The sequence below is a fragment of the Euprymna scolopes genome, chromosome 10, assembly GCF_053919585.1.
Source record: "Euprymna scolopes isolate OS-2025 chromosome 10, ASM5391958v1, whole genome shotgun sequence".
NCBI lineage: Eukaryota > Metazoa > Mollusca > Cephalopoda > Sepiida > Sepiolidae > Euprymna > Euprymna scolopes.
Genome location: NC_136491.1, coordinates 45313383 through 45328787, shown reverse-complemented (window position 1 = coordinate 45328787; position 15405 = coordinate 45313383). Strand labels below are relative to the sequence as shown.

General features: G+C 32.0%; 1 protein-coding gene across 15 annotated transcripts in view; it reads left to right on the top strand.

Annotated features, from left to right (window-relative positions):
- Positions 1 to 15405, top strand: part of LOC145285966 (casein kinase I-like) — a 205235-nt gene that overhangs the window by 60131 nt on the left and 129699 nt on the right. For all 15 annotated transcript variants that reach the window (XM_080134506.1, XM_080134500.1, XM_080134502.1 and 12 more), the window contains exons 3-5: positions 6185 to 6295; positions 10234 to 10382; positions 11655 to 11883. In XM_080134506.1, coding sequence (XP_079990632.1) covers positions 6185 to 6295; positions 10234 to 10382; positions 11655 to 11883 — 489 coding nt within the window. The remainder of the gene's footprint in view (positions 1 to 6184; positions 6296 to 10233; positions 10383 to 11654; positions 11884 to 15405) is intronic.

The following is a 15405-nucleotide window of genomic DNA, read 5'->3' as shown; positions in this document are numbered from 1 at the left end:
CAACTTATTTAGATGATTTTGTAGCGAGGAGTTCTTTTTACAGGGTGAGGGTGTTGGCCCCACGCCCAACCTTCCCAGAAGGTACATACAGCACCTAGTCTTCCCAAATGGTCACCCATCTGGTACTGTTCTAATCTTGAGTGGGTTTTTCACGTTTTGATCTGTTACCTCCAATCTTTTTCAGATGTGTGGGGGCCGGGAGCCTTTCTATCAAGGTCGGGAGCCTTTATGTCGAGGTCGGGAATCCTTGTGTAAGGACCCATGGTGTAGTAAATAAAATACTTGGTAAAATTCAATTTTAAAGTTACACTCTTTTGGAGGCTGAAGGTTCAATTCTCAGTGCAGACGATACTCAAAATACAATTGCAAATTACTTAGGACTTCTACCCAGTTATGGTTGACGGAACTCGAGTATGCTATACCCGAGGATTAAATAAAGGGTTCCATTTTGAAATTCTGTGCAGATTCCTGAGTTCAGCAAAATGATTGCCAAGTTCGGCACAATATACGTAAAGGTTGGAGATTACATTGACTGGAACATGAAAATAACACTAAAAATGAGAACAGTAGTGTGAAAAATCCAAATAATGTGAAGATATTGAAGTTAAAATTGAAGGTAATTTCTCTGTATTTTTGTCCCTTATCGCACGCTGAACTGGTTTGTGATATCCAATATCATAATTAAAATGTCACAGAATAGCAATAGTAATTTGCAAATTAAATTGCATTAAATAGTTAATCAAATAACCCATAACGTGCTCTTTATATACCTAACTTATGATTTAAAAAAATGTTTTGGATTAAGAACAAAATGTCTTACAAAAGTAAAATTTACTCAATTTGCTCCTTTTAGGCACATAATTTAGTTGCTAATGATGAAAATAGCATAAAAATCTTTAATTTTTCTTTTACATTTTTCTCGTTTCATCCACTTCTGATCAATATTTTGTTATATCTTTTTCAAGGTTTTTTTTTTTTTTTTATCATGAACACGTTTCAAAATAATGTGCATATATCTTTAATATATATCAGATCATAGACTATTCTAATATAATTAAACAAATGCTAATTTTTTTTTTCCTATAATGTTTCCCTGACTCACTTCATTTAGTCTCAAGTATTTTCTCAATTGTCCACAATATAATGAATTTATAATTAGGCTGATTTACTTGTTTTAAAGGTAATGTTTAATGCTTACTCAGCAATACAAATAATTAACCTTTGTTCAACTATTTTTTGTTAATTTATTTTTGATTTTTGTATGACCTATATAAATATTCACACAGCAATTGTTTTTTTTTTCTCCTTGACCGGAGGTGGGAGTTGGCTAAAATAAATCAAATTACAATTTAGTCTAAACAACAACAAAAAACTCCTGTAAAAAATGTCTAACTTTGACCAAATTCCTACCTCTCTTCTTGACTAGAAATTTTTAAAAAATTATGGGATTATTTAGTTAAATCAAAAGGAGATGACTTTCAAAAATATTGGCGAAAAAAGTGACCTGTAGAAAAGTGCCCAGTTGAAGTAGCAATACACATGGCCGTTAAAACGCTTTGGATAATCACAGATTTCAAGGGGTTTCTGCTAAAATAGTCATATTTTAAAATCCAAAGCACTTGAAGTCTTCAAAATACCACCGTTTTGTTCAGAAATGAATTTACTTTCAAATGAATTAGTAAATAATAACATACATTATATATTTTTAGAGTTTTAAGCAAATAAAGTGATAAAAATGTGAACATCATAAAACAGCATTTTCGGTAAGATTTTGTAACGACCCCCCTCCTCTGATTTCTAAACATTTGTATCATGTTTCTGTGAAGAATTTTTTTATGAAATTTGGAAATTAGCCAAAAGAGATGTCATTTTTAATAATTTTGAGCGTCTGAAATTCATTTGACAACTCGTTTTTTTGTTGTGTTAAAAAAAGATTTCAAAATGATGAGTATTGAAAATTTCGAAAAAAAATTTCTTCAGACACTCACTATTAAATAAAACAATCTTTTTACTATGTTTATTCGTTAAAAAGATGATTGAACAGTGTTTTCTCTAGTGGTACGTAGCAATTTAAAAACATAATATCCAAAAAAATCGTTATGAATTTGAATCAAGGCTTCTGTAGTATTAGTGATAGTAGCAGCAGCAGCAATAACATGGCGTAAACAGCGTTTTGTTTTTGTTTATTTTTATTTCAAATCGATTTTCTTTTTAATTGAAAATCTGGTTATAAATAAAATTTCTTACATGCTTAGTTAGAGCTATTTTGTTATCAACTATACAAATATTTTTAAAAATTGGGTAGTAGTAAATTTTAAAATATGTTAACAAGTGAAAATGTGAACTATCATTGTTTTGGTTCACGTGTACAAACGGTACACACACTTCTAATTTTCGTCTCTTAAAAAATGTTTTCAGTGAATTATTATTGAATGGAAACTAATCTACCCGATTATTAAAAATAAAATAAAAAATAATCAATATTTAGATATTTGTAGGAGGTGCTCAGTTAAAAAATAAAAACGGTAGGAAAAGACATGAAATGTAATTAAAAATCAAAATAACATTAATTCAAAATTTTTAACAATTTGTCAGCTTTAACAAAAACTTGTTTGTTTTTTTTATATTTAAATAGAATTTAAATACTTGATATTTTTCCAAGCATCATGTTTTCTGTTAGAGGGACGTCACTTTTTTAAATAACATTTATTTTTGTTTGTCATAATTTTTGTGAAGTTTCACAATGGGTATCAAACACCCTCTTAAAAAAAAAAAAACTTGCTTAATTCTATGTCTAATCCTAGGTACGAGTGGCAAGCCTCCTCCTAAAACCTTTAGCCTTAACAATAACGCTAAGTACAAGTGGCAGAGGCTCCCCACTAAACAAACTTCCTCCCCACAAACAAACTTTTATGCTTATGGGCTCTGTGAGCCCATAAGCATAAAAAAAAGCATAAAAAATGTTTAAAGAAAGTGCACATGATTAATCTCCCATAAAAAAATAAATTCGTCAACTGTCCTAAAACAATAGGATTGTCTTGAAATGGTGAATTATTTTAAATTTATGTGAAACCAACCCCCACTCTAAATTCTAAAATTGTTTTTGTTTTGTTTCTATCAAGTCTTCAGGATGTTCACACATAATTTTCCTTAGCCCTATCATTAACCAAAGTCAGAGTGCCAACCTCCCCACCTTCTCATAATTGCGCAAAGACCTTAAAACCATGCATAAACACCTTTTAGAAAACAAACAAACAAAAAATACCCAGGATTTATCTATCATAGGAAAAGGGGGAGGGGGTAACTGCCCTAAAACGCTCGAATGATTCAAAATGGGAAATCATTTTACATTAAATTCTAAAATAATTTTTGTTTATCTTTTTAAAGTTTTTCAAGTTGTTCACATGTAATTGTCTATAAAGGTAGAATCACATATTTTGGAGAGGTGGTCAGATGGTGGAGGGGTAGCAGAAGGTATTAATCTACAATAATACCAAAGAAATATTGCAATATATTCATTTTTAACCAATCCTAGATTTTGATTTCAGTTTTTGGCACATAAAATGCATTACAACTAAACTTTGAGTTCTCTAACTTCTTTTCTTTTAATGAATACATGGCATTTTTAAGCAATCGCAGCATATTTATGTGCATTTACTGCAGATTATTTGGAAACAATTAATTTCTGGAGATTTTCAGTAGCATATTCAGATTCCTTGCACAAAAATACACTTATATGGCAAATTTCATTGCTTAGTGTTGTTCTAACAAAGATATAGCATTTTTACTGAAAAAGTAGTGCAAAAAATGTGACAAAATGCATATGGTTTTAAAGAGGGGAAAATATCCAAACACGCAGGGCATAAAAATAGTTGTAACTTCCTTGATTTTAATTGGATTTTAAAAATTTAAAAAGATTCTTTCTTAGCTTATCAAGCTCTTTCTATATATACCAATATTGAAATATTTTAAGCCATTTAAATTTTTTCATGTGTATTGCTAGTTGAAGGTGAAGATATGAATGTGTTTAGCCGATTTTTCGGTATTTGTCGTCTGAAAGGTCGAACTTCAAAACGATACTGATCTTGGTAAAATCTGTCGCCTCTGTCGAAAGTTTTAGGCAGACATGCGTACATTTATATATTGGTAACTAAAAATTTTTGTCCCAAACCGATTAAAAAGCTTGCCCTATCTCTGAATACCCTTTATGTAAAATTTTAAATGTTTAGACCAGAAATTGTCTGAGTAATTTGGTAGACCGCAGAGGTCAAATCTTTTAAACTTTGGCCCCTATTATGACCCCTAAACATTTGTTTTGGACTCAAATCAAGTTATTAAGCTAGATCCATATCCAAGGAACTTATATCTAAAATTTCAAGTGTTTAGACCGAAAACTGTCGGAGGAGTTTGGTAGAGTTCTCAAAGGTCAAATCGTTAAACTTTGACCCCTTAACAGCCAAATTTCTGGCCGAAAACCCATCACAAAGATTTTCCCAAATCTCAGTACCCTGTATATAAAATTTCACGTCTGTAGACTGAAAATTGACAGTTATTGCGGTGGAAAATGTACAGAGACACACACAGACACGTTCACTTTTATATATATATAGATATGCCGTTTTGAAAATATATATAGTAAAATAACTTCTGCCCCCACCACCACCACCAAAAATGTTTCCTTATTTTCTGGTTATTTTTTATTTTTATTTTTTTTTTATTAGTTTTCATTTATTATCATATATGTTGTCTCTATTCTCTATTTAAAATATAGGTAATGTGAAGTTTATCACAAATCTTGTTGAAATTGATATCATTTTGCATTAAATTTGAAGTAACTTCAACACTAATGGCCTTGAGCTTCATTTCTTTGTTGAGTTTGGTTATAAAACCAAATGGTGAAAAATTTATTGTAGAAATCGATTTCTTATAATAGATTATGAAATAACATAATTAATTTTTCAATTCCATATATCTTATTAATAAAGGAGTGAGTGTGTTCAGATGACATGTTTTCTGACTGGAAAGCTAATCTGTATAGTTCACATATTGGTTACCATGTCAACCACACACAAAAAAAACTTAAAAAACAATGAATATATTGACTAATTTTGATTTTTAAAAAATTAATAAAATAAAAGCAAATATAGTTATAACTCTGCACTATTTTTATTCCAAAATACTTCTACTACAAATTTTAAACTATAAAATAATGAAAATGATTTTTTTTATTTTTTATTAACCATTTAGGCACTTTATTTACAAAAAAAAAAAAAAACAGGGGGTAATCGAATAGTAGTTGAACAGATTTTCTATGTTGAGGATAATAATAGCATTGGGATTATTGATGATGCATACTTTTTATGCATATGAAATTATTATATATTCAATATACTTTTAAAATATATAAATCAGTCTAATTTGCATTGTTGATAGTGGCCATCTTGAATTCATAGTGTGGTTATTCAGTTCACCTATGTATATTTATTCAATAAAGGACAGAGGACTTTTTATTTCCGTAAGGCTATATTTTGTCAAATCTGAAAATCATTTTTAGCCAAGAAACATAAGTCATCTGCAGACGGCTATTTCAATGTGATTAGACATGTAGCAAGTATGTCCATGCCAAATGTTTAGCTTGTTAACAATGGACAAAAGTTAGTCTTTTGACTTGGAATGAGTGCTTTATTCGAAATTGATGGTTAAATATGGTTACATTTGTGTTTAATTTTACATAGAATACTAATTTTTATTAATCCCTAACTGTGCAACGAATGGATACCACAATACTTAATTCACTGCACCTCATAACAAGGATCCATACCACATTTCAGCTAGATCAGTTCAGACTTTTCCAAGAAAAAGTGAAAAAGACATATATTAAGAGAAATTTAATATAACAACGTTAAGCCTGGTCAGTACTAAAATGGATGATTGTTTGGGAATTCCAGGTGCTGCATGTATGTGCTCCCTGCTTTTTTTGTTTCCAGTCATTTAGCACTTCTTGCTACTGGACTCAAGCAGTGCCAATTCAGGAGAGGTATGGTTGGTGATTGCGCAACCCTTGTCTTACAATTACATAGCCATTGTTTCTTGAGACTGAACAGAGGCATCATCAATGTAGATAGGTTTTGGAATTTAGTGTATTTCAGTTGATATTGACTAAATGTAAAAATTAATTTTACAGGTACCGATATATCCAATGGTGAGGAGGTTGCAATTAAGTTAGAATGTGTGAAAACCAAGCACCCTCAGCTTCACATCGAAAGTAAAATCTACCGAATGATGCAAGGTGGAGGTAAGTGTCATGATTTTTTGCTTAGTTATTTTAAATTAAATGTATCTTCCTAGATTTGTCTAGGATACTTTTTAGTTTGTATATATCCCCACTGCTTTAAAATGAAGTTTTTCCTTTAATTTCTTTAAATTCTTCAATGAAGGAATATATGTTAAAAAGAATCTACTACTGAATGCACCGTACAATGGTGGTTAAAGAAATTTTGTGGCGTCGACATGAGTCTTGAAGATGATGAGCATAATAGTCAGCATTAGATGTTGACAACAATCAATTTGGAGCCTTAGTCAAAGCCACTTCACGCACAACTGTCCAAGAACTTGCTTCTGAATTAGACGTAACTTATACAATGATTTCCAACCACTTGAGAGAGATTGAAAAGACAAAAACTTTATAAATGGGTTCCTCATGAATTAAACAGCCAAACGAAATGCTGTTATGAAGTGTCATCTTCCCTTCTTTTACGCAACAAGAATGACTTGTTTCTCAACCAGGTTGTGACTTGTAATGAAAAGTAGGTTCTTTACGACAACTGATGATGCTCAGCTTGATGGTTAGATGCACACAAAGCTCTACGATACTTCCAGAAGTTGCACCAAAAGAAGGTCATGCTGTTTGATGGTTTGCCATCGGTCTCATCCATTAGTTTTTTAAATGCAAAATCATTATGGCAGCAAAGTACTGTTAACAAATGTATGAAATGCATCTGAAAATTCGACAGAAAATTAAAATGTCAGTTTTAATAAGAATGAAAGCAATTATGCTTTATGCCTATGTTTAAAATTCATGCAATTAACTTTCGAAATCCTATTAGAAAAATAATAATCTGCTAAAAACAAATGAAAAAATCCATAGTTAAAAAGTGCTACTTTTAAATGAATGGCATTCTCTTTTCAAGCCAGTTTATATTTGAGGGTTGGTGTTGATTTCAAGTTTTGTCTACCCAAATAAATGTGCTAACATAGAATTGGTTTGTAAGAATCATAATGAAAATATAAAATATCATTGTTTCCAGTGTTTATCAGAAAATAATTATCTTTTTGTAACTATAATTTTCTAATTTTCTCAAAATTGATTCATTAGCTTTTTATAGAATTTTACATGAATGCAGAAAATCAAGGCAGATTTTTTTAGATTTGTTCCCAAGGTGTTTGAAATGCTAGTATTCTGCCAATTTTTTTAAAACATAATTCCTCATTTGGTTTTCACTCAAAATCCATTAAAAGTTGATATTAATACTACTTTGCATGAAACAAGTATTGCACTCATTCATGGAAGGTTAGATGATATGCTTTTTAACCTTGGTAAACAATCACCTAGAAATGGTATCTCTATAAAAAAAACACGGGTCCTAATCACCACACTGGATTGGTGTCAGGAAGGGTATCTTATCTCAACTAAGGAGATGACTTCCAAAGAAAGTTTTTTGTATTTCATATAATGGAGTTTAAATAATGACCTGGTCAGGTCATAGGTTAGTTTGAAGTCATTTTCTTAGTCATCAAACACATGTCGGCATGTAAAATGGACATTACACTGATGAATATATTTAGTCTCAATTATTCAGAGGGTGCACATTAAAAAAAAAAATTTTTTTTTTACTTTCTTAAAAAATTTTTTTTATTGTGTTTTACACAATATGTATATTTTCGGTTGTATCTCTAAAATCTTTTCTTTCTGGTTGCATGTGATGTTTATTAAAATTATATTCCAACCGACGCAATAGTTTACATATCATTTTGTTATCTTGATGTACAGAGGGGCTGTTGGTGTTGCTTGCTTATCAATCGGTTGATAAAATATTTAGTATTAACTCTGTATCTACCTGACGTTGCATAGAAATCTTTTCACTTTCATTTTTATTCTGCTTATTGCTTCTCCCCTTTTATTATCTTTTTTCTTAAGTTCTTGTAAGAAAATATTTACATTTTTAGAAATAAAAATAATTCAGTAAAGTAATAGCTCTTTACAAAAAATGCTTTTGCAATAAAATCGATAAGTAATCTTATGAAGTGTTGAAATTTAAATATGACAAATATTTCCAATCAGGATGGGTAAAATTAATTCTCTAAACAGAACAGTTTTGCACCTTTTTATAAAGATTAAAGTCAAGATATAATACAACTAGAATCATGTTTTTTTTATTAGAATCCATTACATGATTTTGACATTTAAAAATGTCTAAAATTTAAGTCTAAAGACAAAATTGAAATTATGGAATCTTACTTGATTGGTGTCTGATGACAACAGATGAAATTTGATGCAAATCTGAAATATTTGAATTTTTAAATGAAGGTTCTATTCACAATGTGCTTCTTAGAGCCCCTTATAAAAATACTCTAAAGAAACTAGACTTTTAAGGAATATTAATTTGTGTCTAATATTTGTTAAAATTTCACAAATATCTGAATTTTCTATGAAAGGTTTCCACCCCCTCTTTGCCTTCTTTGCTTAAAACTAAACTAAATATAACCGATATTACCCACTTTCATGCCTAATAGCGGTGCTCCTAAATGATCAATTAAATGGTTTAGAAGTTTGTCTTATACACATGAATATATATACATGTACACATACATAACTTTATAGACGTAGAGATGATAGGAATATTCGGAATGAGGAACTCGGTCTCCCTGCACCTAGTATTGAATTCCATGATGTATTGTTATCAAAAGATGTCCCCATGCTCAACAAATCGTTTCAATCTTTTATAACATTTTGGTGGATTTTTCAAAATAAATCTTTTGATAGGATTTAAAAAAATTTTGTTCTGTTTGCTGCAATTTTTTTTTTTTTTTTTAATTAATATTTGATTAATAATAAGTAAAAAAAAAAAAAAATCATTTGATATGTAATTATCTGTTAGATTGCCATAAAAATATACACATACAAAGTTTTCACATATATATTATTATATTATAATAATACAAATAACCAATCCTCATCTCAAAAATTCAGAAATGTCAAAGTTTTCACATAATTTTATAAATACACATTTGATGGTGATATTTTAGTTTTTATTATTTACCACAAATTCTGTTAATCTATAATATAATCTCACCTGTTTGTATGTATGTATGTATGTATGTATGTCTGCCTAAAATTTTCGACAGAGGCGACGGATTTTCACAAGATTGGTATCGTTTTGAAGCTCAACCCTTCGGACGACAAATATAAAAAAAAATGGCCCAAAACATTAATTCCTTCACCCTCAACTGGGCACTTTTCTACAGGGAGAAGTCGCTTTTTTCACTTATATTTTTGAAAATCATCCCTGCTTTTCGATTGTCTAGGCTTAATTTAAACCTACGTCACTTCGCGGTACGAGTTTGAGTCTGTCTGCCTACTACCACATTTTCTTTTTTTTCTTTTTTCTTTCTCCACACACACCTCCAAACACCCAGGCTAGTATTAATTTAAAAAAGAAAAATTGTTTTTAATTGCATGTGTTTAATTCTTATAATCACATTGACACACTGGTTCCTGTTAGATCACCAAAGTTAACTGACTTTAAGCCTGGTCAGTATTAAAATAGGTGACCATTTGGTAATACCAGGTGCTGTATGTGCTTTGAAGGCTAGAGAGGGATGGGCAACACCAGGCTATTCTTGCTTATGACACTATGCATGAAATAATGCAGTGCTCCCTATAATCTCCAGAGGATTAAGACTCCTCCATACAATTCTTAAGCCACTCCTCTGCAGTATCAATTACATATTAATAATCTTAGAACCTACAATTTCCTCTTAGTTATTGGTAAAATGGTAATTTGTGTTCACCTATTTGTATACAATTAACCATTGACAATAAATGTTATGTTTAGGCATTAAATGGTCCAAAAAGGGGTGAATATGTTGTAAACTTAATAAACATATGATAGTTTGTAATCTCTTAACAAAAGATTTTGTGCTGATTTTCCTTTCCTTTGCTTTTCTTTTCAGTTGGCATTCCGACCATAAAATGGTGCGGTGCTGAGGGAGATTACAATGTGATGGTGATGGAACTTCTCGGCCCAAGTCTAGAGGACCTGTTCAATTTCTGCTCAAGAAAATTCAGTCTCAAAACTGTACTGTTGCTTGCAGACCAACTGGTAAGTTTGTTTCTATCAAATTAGCCTTATTTCCAATCTTTGGTTGTATATGACATGTTATTACTATCTAAAAACATTTAAATATTTGTTTTCAAAAATGTCTTTGGGTTATGAGCAACTATTAGGGCTATCGGTATTGTCTAAGTACATGTGTATGAAAATAGATTTTATTTTTTTAACTTCCTCCCCAACTGCCTCAAATATCATAGAAAGAAAAGAAAAAAATCAGTTGACCTAAATTCAAAGTACTACTTGGAACAAACAAATATTTGATTGCAGCATATTTTTATATAATAATTGGACTGAACTAATCTTTTAATTCAATAATTTTTCATTTTACTAAAGTATCATATGCTTAAAAATTGCTCAAATAGTTTTATTTTCTTATCCATTCGAACAAATTAAAAATGAAGTATGAGAAAATTATTGAATTAAAACCAAAAGAAATGGCAAGTATTTTCTCTGTAACAATGGCCTCTTTATAATGGTTAACTGGGTTCATGCTGAATCTGAACATATAAGTTTTGTAAGTATATCTTGTGTACTGCAAACTATTACGTCTGTATATGGGTTTCTTTTGATTGGATTGCGCCATTATTCACTTGTCAACATATGTAGGAAGTGGAATGTTGAATTAGAGTTCATCACTTTCACTAATATTTATTAACTGTCGCTGCTCTTATTTTGTCTTCTAGTCCTCATATTCTATGAGCGATGTGTCTGATAAAGAGAGAAATTACTGTTTTCTGGGTAGAAATCTATCCATATTATCGTTGGCTAGTTTTTGGCCTTGAAGTATTATTTATTTTTCTGAAGCTCCTTACATCAAGTTGCTTCATGACTTGTCTAGAGCGATTTTCATAAAAAATAAACAAACTAATACCCTTGAGAAAGGCATGAATCCAGATATCATCCATCCTGCTATGGATTAAATAGTAGGGTAGACTAGACTCTGAAGACTTTGATTGTATAAGTAGTTCAGAAGATGGAAAACTCTGAAAGAACATCAGTTTCTTCTTATGCCGGCATCGTTTCCAACCATCCTGAATCTCTCCTTTCTACTGGACAGTGGACATGGGCAATGCCGATTCAGGAGAGGTGCAGTTGGAATTGTGTAACCCTTGCTTCACTATAGACTCCCTGCAAGGCTTCCCTACAGGAGATATCAATTGTTTCTCAAGACTATAAGGAAACATAACACTTTATTTATTTACTTTTTTTTTTTTCCGTTTTTCCATTTAATCTAAATGTTTTTTTCTGTTTCTTTTCTAGATCAGTCGGATTGAATATATTCACTCAAAAAATTTCATCCATCGAGATGTAAAACCCGATAATTTTCTTATGGGATTAGGCAAAAAAGGAAATTTAGTTTATATTATTGACTTTGGACTTGCAAAAAAGTACAGAGATGCAAGGACACATCTACATATTCCTTATCGAGAAAATAAAAATCTTACTGGAACGGCAAGATACGCTAGTATAAACACACATCTAGGAATAGGTGAGTATTTATTTATAAAAAAAAAATTTATTAAAAGAAATTTTATATTAATGTTTAAATGAATGACTAAACTTTGACTTCCATACAAAGATTTGGAATAATTTAAGCATATGACATTAAAAAGTAGATTTCCTGTACACAATTTTCTTTAAAATAACGGCTTTACAGGTTTTTAACAATGCTGAATAAAAAAATCTCTTAAATTTTGCAGAGACAATTGGTTTTCGTGTATGTGTATATATATAGAGAGAGAGAGAAAGAGAGAGAGAGAGCTGTATTATGCACTGTAATTCACTGGTTACCATCCACCTCATCATATTAAGAACAGCTTTCAGAATATACACCCCATTTGAGTGGGGGGGGTGAATATTTGCCCGCAAATAGTATAAAAAAAATGGTGCGGGCAGTGTCAGTCACATATAAATGGATTTGTTTCTGCTAGGCGGCAGTGTCGGTCGCAGAAAAGTAGATTTGTTTATCATGTGTGCGTACAAACAGGGCGGCCAATAAATTACTGAGCATAATACAGGTCTTTATATCTCAAAAACTACTTGTCTCTGCAAAATTTAAATGAGATTTTCTTATTCAGTATAGTCAAAAACCTGTAACAGTCATCATTGTAGAAGTAGACCTAATGTCAAAATTTATCTTTTTTGGTCCCCTGACAAAGGGAGGGTGAACCTATAAATTCACCCGTATCCGTTCATCTGTTCGCACTTTTCTCAATAACTACGCCTTGGAATTTTTAAAAATGTTGCATAATCATTAAACATGATATGAGTAAAAAAAAAAAAAGTAACAGAATGGATTTTTCTGGAAAACTCCGGTTGCCCACCCCCCTCTCCCTGGGGTGCCTTTCGGGTTAAAATGGCTAAAATTGATACTTTTGTGTTTGTTAAAAAAAATTGAATTCTTATAAAACTTTCTGAAAAGTTGTAACTAACTGATTTCTATATAATTTTGTTTGTCTATACTTCGTGATAACTCTTGGGTGTGCCCCAGGGGCTCTTTTAGGGCTAATAAAAACACTCCACTTTTGGGACTATTTTACCATATTTTCTGTGTATGTCTATTTAGCAGTTCTGCATGATGCTGAACTCAAATTTAAATATGTTAAGGCCTTGGAGACTTTTGGGGCTAAATGGGGAGCGGGGGCAATGCTGAACTTAGTCAGTTTTTTTATGCCTCGTTCACTGTCCACTCACGGGGGACCATGCATGTTTCACTAGTTTTTTTTTTTTTATAAACAATACAAAGTTTACCAAACCACCTTTTTTTAAGACTTATCCTACATTTTTACATTCTTTTCTCATCAAAATATTGTCTTCACAAGTATTGAGAACATAAACATATTAACCATACATTTTGTCTTTTTTGCATTTATACAAACTTTGCCATAGCAATGCGTGCCAGTTACAGCTAGTATATAAATAAATGCAAGTTCCTATCTGTAATTTTATGGTTATGTTGTATTCCTGAATTAATATAAATAGGGTTTATTTCTTTGTCTGTTGCATAAAGGTTTGAATTGACCTCCTTAATTAGCGTACTTGGATTTGAGTTAAAGGTGACTTGCATTCCAGTGTTCAAATCATGCAACCAGTTTTAAGTTATTTTAATGAATAGATGCAAAAAGTTTGTTTTTTTTCATTTATGATTACTATACTACAATCAATTGTGTATACACAAAACCAATTCACCTTTACATTTAAGGCTCGCTTTCACAAATATCCGTGGGCTTAGAGGTAATCTAGATGATGTAGAGTCTTACCTTTTAGTAAACTCCCTGGATATCTTCGGATTAAGTGAAACAAACTTACTCTTCAATCCCCTCTAACTACTTTAACATGACAGGATACCTCCCACTTTGTGTAAGGACTCTGATAAATATATGCATGGGCTTGGATTATATCCATAGCAACCTTCCTTTAACTAGAGAGAAAAGTCTTGAATCGGATAACCAGGCTTTTACATGCTTTCGACTAACATTTCATCACTGCATTAGTTACTTATATTTTCTCTATCGTTCTCCCTCAAGTCAAGATTGTACACTAATCTATCATGTCTCTGATATTATAGATGCAGCACTCTCCTTAGATAGTAACATCTAAATACATGTGTTTGATGACTTTAATGTCCACCATAAAAATTGGCTTGGTTTCTCAGGTTACACAGATGCAGCTGGACGCTCTACTTATAGCGTCTCTATAGCCCATTCCCTCCCAGACAGTAATGTTCCCAACCTGCCTACCAGATTGTGAACCTCGCTTCTGGACCTATTTCTCACCACTGTACCTGAGGATTGTGTGACTAATGCTCACAGTACACTTGAAAATGCAGACCATATAGTGATATTAGTTAACATCACATTTAAATCCCAACAGCAAGCTGAAGAACCATGGCTCAAAACAACAAGATACTACAAAATAGCTGACTGGGAAGCCATTAGAGAACACCTCCGAAATGCCCCATGGACCAATGTCTTCTCTCTTCCTGCTGAACAGTGTACCAATAAGACAACTGAATGGTGCAAAGCAAGCAATGAAGCACATGTTCCCACACAGAAGTTATTATAGACCCCCCCCCCCACTGCAGATTACCATTGCACAAAGACAGCATGCATTCTGTCGGTTTGTACGTCATAAGTCAAATACAAATAGGCAAAAATTTGTAGGTGCTAGAAATTATTGTAAGAGTGAAATAACAACAGCCAAAAGAAAGCATGCTGAAATAATCAGGGAATGCATTAATTCGCAAAAGATAGGAACTCGTGATTTCTGGAAAATCTATAATAGTGTAGTGAATAAACGGCAATCAGTAATTCCCCCACTGAACAACAACTAGAAGGTTGCATACACAGCAATGAAGAAGCGGAACTGCTTGCCTGGCGATTCGCCTCCAACTCCACCTTAGAGCCAACAGACAACTCCCTCCCAAATTTCCCTATGCAAACTGAAGCCACATTAGTTGTTGTAAAAATCACCCCATCTCATGTCCACGATATCATAACAAAACTTAGACACCTCAAACGCATGTGGGTCTGATTTCATCTCTGCTATACTAATTAAGAAATGTTCAGCCGAGCTAGCCTCCATACATTCCAAGCTCTATAATAAATGCCTTGCTGAATCTTGCTTCCCTAATAGCTGGAAGATGGCCTCTGTGGTACTAGTGTGCAAGAGGTGAAAGAATAGACCCTCTCAATTATCGCCCCGTTAGTCTCCTCCCACTCTTCGCTAAAATCTTTGATCTTAATTAATCAAGCACTAGTTCACCACCTTACAAAACAAATCTTCTCTCTGACAAACAGTATGGATTTAGGCAATGTTGTTCTACTGCAGATATTTTAAGTCATCTCTGAATGCATTTACCATGTAGTGGATAAGGCGGGTAAAGCCAGGTCTGTAGCCCTTGATATATCCAAGGCCTATGACAGTCTGGCATAAAGGGCTGCTAATGAATACTAAATCATACGTTATAACTGAACATATACTAAATATAATTAGATCCTTCTTAAACAAT